The sequence below is a fragment of the Oncorhynchus mykiss genome, chromosome 32 (genome assembly GCF_013265735.2).
Source record: "Oncorhynchus mykiss isolate Arlee chromosome 32, USDA_OmykA_1.1, whole genome shotgun sequence".
Taxonomy (NCBI): Eukaryota; Metazoa; Chordata; class Actinopteri; order Salmoniformes; family Salmonidae; genus Oncorhynchus; species Oncorhynchus mykiss.
In genome coordinates, this window is record NC_050572.1 from 9,809,181 (window position 1) to 9,820,033 (window position 10,853).

At 41.4% G+C, this 10,853-nt stretch overlaps 1 protein-coding gene across 1 annotated transcript in view; it reads right to left on the minus strand.

The window, feature by feature from the left end:
* Positions 1–493: 493 nt before the first annotated feature.
* The window catches only part of LOC110487888 (syndecan-3), a 63,067-nt gene continuing 52,707 nt past the window's right edge, over positions 494–10,853 (minus strand). The window contains exons 3-6 of the mRNA XM_036971830.1: positions 5,096–5,460; positions 4,268–4,774; positions 3,426–3,624; positions 494–673 (exon numbers count right to left, since the gene is read on the minus strand). Of these exons, the coding sequence (XP_036827725.1) occupies positions 507–673; positions 3,426–3,624; positions 4,268–4,774; positions 5,096–5,460 (1,238 nt within the window). The 3' untranslated portion in view covers positions 494–506. The remainder of the gene's footprint in view (positions 674–3,425; positions 3,625–4,267; positions 4,775–5,095; positions 5,461–10,853) is intronic.

The following is a 10,853-nucleotide window of genomic DNA, read 5'->3' on the forward strand; positions in this document are numbered from 1 at the left end:
TCCTACCTCCTTCACCCCTCATCCCTCTTTCTCTTGGATCATTTGCTCAGTGGAACAGACAGAGGAGTATTGTGCTGGAATAAGAGCTTGTGTTTTTACAAACAAACAAAAATGAATTAATTACATCAGAACAATAATTGTATAATATTCATAACATTTACTTTAAAAAACAAATGTGTATATCATCTGTTTATGGTTATTTTTTCAGCTTATATATTTTTGTTCATTTATTTTTTATTTTTTTTAAGAAAGTTCGGAGTCCATGGAGACAGGCACTCTTAACAACAACTGACATGAGGGAGAGGGAGGAAGAGATGGGAAGGAGTGGTGAGGCGACAAGACAGGAGGTGGAGTGATCCCTCTCGCTCTCTCCCCGTCCCTCCCTCTCCCTCTCTCCCCTCCCTCTCTCTCCCCCCCGTCCCTCCCTCTCTCCCCGTGTCTCCCTCTCTCCCCGTGCCTCCCTCTCGCTCTTTCCCTGTCCTTCCCTCTCTCACTCTCTCTCTCTCTCATGCGTAGAACTCCTCCTGTTTGTCAGGGTTCTGGTAGGTGACGGTGGTCTGTTTGGGTTCCTCCAGCGTGTAGCTGCCTTCATCTTTCTTCTTCATCCTGTACACCAGCAGCATGACCAGGAACGCTGCAAACAGAGCCCCCACTACGCCCCCCACTATCACCGCTGTGGACGCAGAGATGGAGGGAAGGAAGGAAGAGGAGAGATGGAGGGAGGGAGAGAGAGCAGGAGGGAAGGAAAGAAGAGGAGAGAGGGAGGGAGGGAGAGAGAGAGGGAGGGATGGGGAGAGAGCGAGAGGGAGGGGGGAGAGAGAGCAGGAGGGAAGGAAGGAAGAGGAGAGAGGGAGGCATGGGGAGAGAGAGAGAGGGAGGCATGGGGAGAGAGTGAGAGGGAGGCATGGGGAGAGAGAGAGAGGGAGGCATGGGGAGAGAGTGAGAGGGAGGCATGGGGAGAGAGTGAGAGGGAGGCATGAGGAGAGAGCGAGAGGGAGGCATGGGGAGAGAGCGAGAGGGAGGCATGGGGAGAGAGTGATAGGAAGGGACGGGAGAGAGAGAGGGAGGGACATGGAGAAAGAGAGAGGGAGGGACGGGGAGAGAGAGAGAGGGAGGGATGGGGAGAGAGTGAGAGGGAGGCATGGGGAGAGAGTGAGAGGGAGGCATGGGGAGAGAGTGAGAGGGAGGCATGAGGAGAGAGCGAGAGGGAGGCATGGGGAGAGAGTGAGAGGGAGGCATGAGGAGAGAGCGAGAGGGAGGCATGGGGAGAGAGTGATAGGGAGGGACGGGGAGAGAGAGAGGGAGGGACAGGGAGAGAGAGAGAGGGAGGGACGGGGAGAGAGAGAGGGAGAGATGGGGAGAGAGCAAGAGGGAGGGAGGGAGGGAGGGAGGGAGGGAGGGAGGGAGGGAGGGAGAAACGGAACAGAGAGAAATATGATCAGACATTGTAGAAGTTATTCTAAATAGGACAGAAGATGTAAAGAAACCACCAGAAACAAACACACCATGTGGTGCTGACCAACGGCTTCTATTGGCCTACTGGAGATTAGCCAATCTAAATGGATTCAAATTGAATATAATCACCCTCGGCATGGTAAATTGAGTGAGTTAAAGGTGCGATGTGCAGAAGTCACTCCACCATTTCCTGGTTGCGTTGCCTAATTTCAGTTTATATGACAAAAAAAGCAACATATAGTGTAGAGAATCATTGTACCATCTAAACCGCTGTGAAATGTCTAAAATATTGTATTTTCAGCTTGTTTGAAGCTGGGCGTACAAAACCCAAAGTAAAAGACGCAAAAAACGCTTCCTAGACATGCTTTCAATTTCGAATCACAGATCTATAACTCACATTTCTATGTGCATTTGGTCACATTGCCCCAGAATGTGACATATTGCAGCTGTAAGTAAGAACTCGCATCTTCAAGTACCACTTCGAGCACTGCACACAATGCTAGCATACCAGCTGACATGTCAAGATATCAACTCCCTATCGTCTGTCATTACGATCTAAAGTCCCCAAAGCTGTGTCCTTACATCGTCCCCAACTACACAGTACACGCTAACATCATGTGTCACGACCGTCAATAAGACACACAAGCACATACACAGTCATATCATGCGTGGGCCACTGTTCCCACACAACACACTAACAGCACACGTGTCTAGCACATGGACATGCTAAGCCCTGTATGACTCCTGCTCTTTACCGATCACCACGAAGGCAGAGAAAACCCCCGCCAGCAGGCAAGCAATCTGAATGGCTGGGGGAGACACAGACAGCCAATCAGAATGAAGACAAAAAGGCTATGTCCCATCAGAAGAATACAGAGAGAAAGAGAGAGATGGAGTGACAGATTAGAAGAGAGAAAGAGAGATGGAGTGACAGATTAGAAGAGAGAAAGAGAGAGATGGAGTGACAGATTAGAAGAGGCAAAGAGAGATGGAGTGACAGATTAGAAGAGAGAAAGAGAGAGAGATGGAGTGACAGATTAGAAGAGAGAAAGAGAAATGGAGTGACAGATTAGAAGAGAGAAAGAGAGAGATGGAGTGACAGATTAGAAGAGAGAAAGAGAGAGAGATGGAGTGACAGATTAGAAGAGAGAAAGAGAGAGATGGAGTGACAGATTAGAAGAGAGCAAGAGAGAGATGGAGTGACAGATTAGAAGAGAGAAAGAGAAATGGAGTGACAGATTAGAAGAGAGAAAGAGAGAGATGGAGTGACAGATTAGAAGAGAGAAAGAGAGAGATGGAGTGACAGATCAGAAGAGAGAAAGAGAGAGATGGAGTGACAGATTAGAAGAGAGAAAGAGAGAGATGGAGTGACAGATTAGAAGAGAGAAAGAGAGAGATGGAGTGACAGATTAGAAGAGAGAAAGAGAGAGAGAGATGGAGTGACAGATTAGAAGAGAGAAAGAGAGAGATGGGGTGACAGATTAGAAGAGAGAAAGAGAGATGGAGTGACAGATTATAAGAGAGAAAGAGAGAGATGGAGTGACAGATTATAAGAGAGAAAGAGAGAGATTATAGTGACAGATTATAAGAGAGAAAGAGAGAGATGGAGTGACAGATTAGAAGAGAGAAAGAGAGAGATGGAGTGACAGATTAGAGGAGAGCAAGAGAGAGATGGAGTGACAGATTAGAAGAGAGAAAGAGAGAGATGGAGTGACAGATTAGAAGAGAGCAAGAGAGAGATGGAGTGACAGATTAGAAGAGAGAAAGAGAGAGAGATGGTGTGACAGATTAGATGAGGCAAAGAGAGAGAGATGGTGTGACAGATTAGATGAGGCAAAGAGAGAGACGGAGTGACAGATTAGATGAGGCAAAGAGAGACATGGAGTGGGAGAGATTACAAAGAGAGAAAGAGAGAGATGGAGTGACAGATTAGAAGAGAGAAAGAGAGAGATGGAGTGAGAGAGACTCACCTATCAGGACCTCCTTCCTCTCCAGGATGTTCTTCTGAGGAAGTTGAGCGGCAGAACTTCCCGTGTTGATCGTGTTGCCAATCAGATCAGGCTCCTCTCCCGTCTCCACGCCACGCCCAACAACCTCGTTTCCCTGACGACGGTCCTCCTCGCGGATCTCAAAGTCTCCGCTTGGTCCGTTAACCCCCAACTCATTATTCTGAGAGAAATACAGTGACCATGTCAGTTCATCAGATAGAGAACCCAAATGAACACATTATGTGCGTTTGCCACAGGAGGCTGGTGGCACCTTAATCGGGGAGGATGGGCTCGTGGTAATGACTGGAGCGTAACAGGTGGAATGGTATCAAATATGTCAAACACTTGGTTTCTATGGTTTCCAGGTGTTTGATGTCATTCCATTCGCTCCGTCCCAGTCATTATTATGAACCGTCCTCCCCTCAGCAGCCTCCACTGGCTCCAGTCCATTTATCTGGATTCTAATCATGTAATGAATCATTAACGATGCACCTAACAAGGATCAGCTCCCTTAACGAGGCCCACCTGTGTCTTTCACTCCACATGTGATGACACATTCACACAGGACACACGCACGCACACACACACACACACACACACACACACACACACACACGCACACGCACACACACACAGGACACACGCACACACACACACACACACACACACACACACACACGCACACGCACACACACACAGGACACACGCACACACACACACACACACACACACACACACACACGCACACACACACACACGCACACACACACACACACACACACACACACACACACACACACACACACACACACACACACACACACCGTCGTAGAGGGTGGCTGGGGACGTGTGCTCTTCTCTGTGGGTGCAGCTTTAGTAGGCAAGGTCACAGGAACCCTGGGCCTGAAGGGGGCGGAGCTAGACCTCTCAGCTGGGGCTGGGCCAGTCGTAGTGGGTGGAGCTGTTGTCTCTGGGATGGGTGTGGCCTCTGTCTCAGTAGTGGTCACTTCTTCTTCTTCTTCTGTGGTGGTCTCCATAAGTAAACTGGTGGTGGGGTCTGGGGACAGGTAAACATCCTCATCCTCTTCTTCTGTGGTGCCCAGGTCCTCCACGCCGCTAGAGGGCGCTGCACTCTCTGCCGGAGGAGTCGCCAAACTGGTGGTTGCCATGGGAAGAGCTGCAGGGCCGCGGGGGGTGGTCTGGGCGGCTCTCGCCTTCTCTCTTTCCCGTATCCTCTCTCTTTCTCGTTCTCTCACCCTCTCTCGTTCTCTCTCCCTCTCTCGTTCCCTCTCCCTCTCTCGTTCTCTCTCCTTCTCTCGTTCCCTCTCCCTCTCTCGTTCCCTCTCCCTCTCTCGTTCCCTCTCCCTCTCTTTTTCTCTCTCCTTCTCTTGTTCCCTCTCCTTCTCTCGTTCCCTCTCCTTCTCTTGTGCCCTTTCCTTCTCTCGTTCCCTCTCTTTCTCTCGTTCCCTCTGCTTCTCTTGTTCCCTCTCCCTCTCTTGTTCCCTCTCCTTCTCTTGTTCCCGCTCCTTCTCTTGTTCCCTCTCCTTCTCTTGTTCCCTCTCCTTCTCTTGTTCTCTTTCCTTCTCTTGTTCCCTCTCCCTCTCTTGTTTTCTCTCCTTCTCTTGTTCCCTCTCCTTCTCTTGTTTCCTCTCCTTCTCTTGTTCCCTCTCCTTCTCTTGTTCCCTCTCCCTCTCTTGTTCCCTCTCCTTCTCTTGTTCCCTCTCCCTCTCTTGTTCTCTCTCCCACTCTACCCCGCTCTCCCCTTCTCCCTCAGTGGGTAGTGGGGTAGGAAGGACTCTCTCCCCCTCTCCCTCAGTGGGTAGTGGGGTAGGAAGGACTCTCTCCCCCTCTCCCTCAGTGGGTAGTGGGGTAGGAAGGACGTCAACTTTAGGGCTGGGCTCGGCTACAGGTGGGGCCGAAGGGGCGGGGCCAGTGGCCTGGGTGGTAGAGAAGGGGAGGGGCGCTTCCGTGGTGAAAGATACGCCCACCGCTATAGGGTTGACCTTCATCTGTGGAACTATGGAGAGAAAGAAAGATGGAAGGAGAGGGGTTAGTTGTTAAACTAAATATGAACTAAAATACTGTATGTTATCAGAGTGAGAGGAAAAGGAAGAGGCTAATCTGAAACAGAGAGAGAGAAATGATAATTACAGTTATAGAAACTCATCTGAAACAGAGAGAGAATGGATAATTACAGTTATAGAAACTCATCTGAAACAGAGAGAGAGAAATGATAATTACAGTTATAGAAACTCATCTGAAACAGAGAGAGAGAATGGATAATTATAGTTATAGAAACTCATCTGAAACAGAGAGAGAGAATGGATAATTACAGTTATAGAAACTCATCTGAAACAGAGAGAGAGAATGGATAATTACAGTTATAGAAACTCATCTGAAACAGAGAGAGAGAATGGATAATTACAGTTATAGAAACTCATCTGAAACAGAGAGAGAGAATGGATAATTACAGTTATAGAAACTCATCTGAAACAGAGAGAGAGAATGGATAATTACAGTTATAGAAACTCATCTGAAACAGAGAGAGAGAATGGATAATTACAGTTATAGAAACTCATCTGAAACAGAGAGAGAGAATGGATAATTACAGTTATAGAAACTCATCTGAAACAGAGAGAGAGAATGGATAATTACAGTTATAGAAACTCATCTGAAACAGAGAGAGAGAATGGATAATTACAGTTATAGAAACTCATCTGAAACAGAGAGAGAGAATGGATAATTACAGTTATAGAAACTAATCTGAAACAGAGAGAGAATGGATAATTACAGTTATAGAAACTCATCTGAAACAGAGAGAGAGAATGGATAATTACAGTTATAGAAACTCATCTGAAACACAGAGAGAGAATGGATAATTACAGTTATAGAAACTCATCTGAAACAGAGAGAGAATGGATAATTACAGTTATAGAAACTCATCTGAAACAGAGAGAGAGAATGGATAATTATAGTTATAGAAACTCATCTGAAACAGAGAGAGAGAATGGATAATTACAGTTATAGAAACTCATCTGAAACAGAGAGAGAATGGATAATTACAGTTATAGAAACTCATCTGAAACAGAGAGAGAGAATGGATAATTACAGTTATAGAAACTCATCTGAAACAGAGAGAGAATGGATAATTACAGTTATAGAAACTCATCTGAAACAGAGAGAGAGAATGGATAATTACAGTTATAGAAACTCATCTGAAACAGAGAGAGAATGGATAATTACAGTTATAGAAACTCATCTGAAACAGAGAGAGAGAATGGATAATTACAGTTATAGAAACTCATCTGAAACAGAGAGAGAATGGATAATTACAGTTATAGAAACTCATCTGAAACAGAGAGAGAGAATGGATAATTACAGTTATAGAAACTCATCTGAAACAGAGAGAGAGAATGGATAATTACAGTTATAGAAACTCATCTGAAACAGAGAGAGAGAATGGATAATTACAGTTATAGAAACTCATCTGAAACAGAGAGAGAGAATGGATAATTACAGTTATAGAAACTCATCTGAAACAGAGAGAGAATGGATAATTACAGTTATAGAAACTCATCTGAAACAGAGAGAGAGAATGGATAATTACAGTTATAGAAACTCATCTGAAACAGAGAGAGAATGGATAATTACAGTTATAGAAACTCATCTGAAACAGAGAGAGAGAATGGATAATTACAGTTATAGAAACTCATCTGAAACAGAGAGAGAGAATGGATAATTACAGTTATAGAAACTCATCTGAAACAGAGAGAGAGAATGGATAATTACAGTTATAGAAACTCATCTGAAACAGAGAGAGAGAATGGATAATTACAGTTATAGAAACTCATCTGAAACAGAGAGAGAGAATGGATAATTACAGTTATAGAAACTCATCTGAAACAGAGAGAGAGAATGGATAATTACAGTTATAGAAACTCATCTGAAACAGAGAGAGAGAATGGATAATTACAGTTATAGAAACTCATCTGAAACAGAGAGAGAATGGATAATTACAGTTATAGAAACTCATCTGAAACAGAGAGAGAGAATGGATAATTACAGTTATAGAAACTCATCTGAAACAGAGAGAGAGAATGGATAATTACAGTTATAGAAACTCATCTGAAACAGAGAGAGAATGGATAATTACAGTTATAGAAACTCATCTGAAACAGAGAGAGAGAATGGATAATTACAGTTATAGAAACTCATCTGAAACAGAGAGAGAATGGATAATTACAGTTATAGAAACTCATCTGAAACAGAGAGAGAGAATGGATAATTACAGTTATAGAAACTCATCTGAAACAGAGAGAGAATGGATAATTACAGTTATAGAAACTCATCTGAAACAGAGAGAGAGAATGGATAATTACAGTTATAGAAACTCATCTGAAACAGAGAGAGAATGGATAATTACAGTTATAGAAACTCATCTGAAACAGAGAGAGAATGGATAATTACAGTTATAGAAACTCATCTGAAACAGAGAGAGAGAATGGATAATTACAGTTATAGAAACTCATCTGAAACAGAGAGAGAGAATGGATAATTACAGTTATAGAAACTCATCTGAAACAGAGAGAGAGAATGGATAATTACAGTTATAGAAACTCATCTGAAACAGAGAGAGAGAATGGATAATTACAGTTATAGAAACTCATCTGAAACAGAGAGAGAGAATGGATAATTACAGTTATAGAAACTCATCTGAAACAGAGAGAGAATGGATAATTACAGTTATAGAAACTCATCTGAAACAGAGAGAGAATGGATAATTACAGTTATAGAAACTCATCTGAAACAGAGAGAGAGAATGGATAATTACAGTTATAGAAACTCATCTGAAACAGAGAGAGAATGGATAATTACAGTTATAGAAACTCATCTGAAACAGAGAGAGAGAATGGATAATTACAGTTATAGAAACTCATCTGAAACAGAGAGAATGGATAATTACAGTTATAGAAACTCATCTGAAACCGAGAGAGAATGGATAATCACAGTTATAGAAACTCATCTGAAACAGAGAGAGAGAATGGATAATTACAGTTATAGAAACTCATCTGAAACAGAGAGAGAGAATGGATAATTACAGTTATAGAAACTCATCTGAAACAGAGAGAGAGAATGGATAATTACAGTTATAGAAACTCATCTGAAACAGAGAGAGAGAATGGATAATTACAGTTATAGAAACTCATCTGAAACAGAGAGAGAATGGATAATTACAGTTATAGAAACCCATCTGAAACAGAGAGAGAGAATGGATAATTACAGTTATAGAAACTCATCTGAAACAGAGAGAGAGAATGGATAATTACAGTTATAGAAACTCATCTGAAACAGAGAGAGAATGGATAATTACAGTTATAGAAACTCATCTGAAACAGAGAGAGAGAATGGATAATTACAGTTATAGAAACTCATCTGAAACAGAGAGAGAATGGATAATTATAGTTATAGAAACTCATCTGAAACAGAGAGAGATAATGGATAATTACAGTTATAGAAACTCATCTGAAACAGAGAGAGAATGGATAATTACAGTTATAGAAACTCATCTGAAACAGAGAGAGAGAATGGATAATTACAGTTATAGAAACTCATCTGAAACAGAGAGAGAATGGATAATTACAGTTATAGAAACTCATCTGAAACAGAGAGAGAGAATGGATAATTACAGTTATAGAAACTCATCTGAAACAGAGAGAGAATGGATAATTACAGTTATAGAAACTCATCTGAAACAGAGAGAGAGAATGGATAATTACAGTTATAGAAACGCATCTGAAACAGAGAGAGAGAATGGATAATTACAGTTATAGAAACTCATCTGAAACAGAGAGAGAGAATGGATAATTACAGTTATAGAAACTCATCTGAAACAGAGAGAGAATGGATAATTACAGTTATAGAAACTCATCTGAAACAGAGAGAGAGAATGGATAATTACAGTTATAGAAACTCATCTGAAACAGAGAGAGAATGGATAATTACAGTTATAGAAACTCATCTGAAACAGAGAGAGAGAATGGATAATTACAGTTATAGAAACTCATCTGAAACAGAGAGAGATAATGGATAATTACAGTTATAGAAACTCATCTGAAACAGAGAGAGAATGGATAATTACAGTTATAGAAACTCATCTGAAACAGAGAGAGAGAATGGATAATTACAGTTATAGAAACTCATCTGAAACAGAGAGAGAATGGATAATTACAGTTATAGAAACTCATCTGAAACAGAGAGAGAATGGATAATTACAGTTATAGAAACTCATCTGAAACAGAGAGAGAGAATGGATAATTACAGTTATAGAAACTCATCTGAAACAGAGAGAGAGAATGGATAATTACAGTTATAGAAACTCATCTGAAACAGAGAGAGAGAATGGATAATTACAGTTATAGAAACTCATCTGAAACAGAGAGAGAATGGATAATTACAGTTATAGAAACCCATCTGAAACAGAGAGAGAGAATGGATAATTACAGTTATAGAAACTCATCTGAAACAGAGAGAGAGAATGGATAATTACAGTTATAGAAACTCATCTGAAACAGAGAGAGAATGGATAATTACAGTTATAGAAACTCATCTGAAACAGAGAGAGAGAATGGATAATTACAGTTATAGAAACTCATCTGAAACTGAGAGAGAATGGATAATTATAGTTATAGAAACTCATCTGAAACAGAGAGAGATAATGGATAATTACAGTTATAGAAACTCATCTGAAACAGAGAGAGAATGGATAATTACAGTTATAGAAACTCATCTGAAACAGAGAGAGAGAATGGATAATTACAGTTATAGAAACTCATCTGAAACAGAGAGAGAATGGATAATTACAGTTATAGAAACTCATCTGAAACAGAGAGAGAGAATGGATAATTACAGTTATAGAAACTCATCTGAAACAGAGAGAGAATGGATAATTACAGTTATAGAAACTCATCTGAAACAGAGAGAGAGAATGGATAATTACAGTTATAGAAACGCATCTGAAACAGAGAGAGAGAATGGATAATTACAGTTATAGAAACTCATCTGAAACAGAGAGAGAGAATGGATAATTACAGTTATAGAAACTCATCTGAAACAGAGAGAGAATGGATAATTACAGTTATAGAAACTCATCTGAAACAGAGAGAGAGAATGGATAATTACAGTTATAGAAACTCATCTGAAACAGAGAGAGAATGGATAATTACAGTTATAGAAACTCATCTGAAACAGAGAGAGAGAATGGATAATTACAGTTATAGAAACTCATCTGAAACAGAGAGAGAGAATGGATAATTACAGTTATAGAAACTCATCTGAAACAGAGAGAGAATGGATAATTACAGTTATAGAAACTCATCTGAAACAGAGAGAGAGAATGGATAATTACAGTTA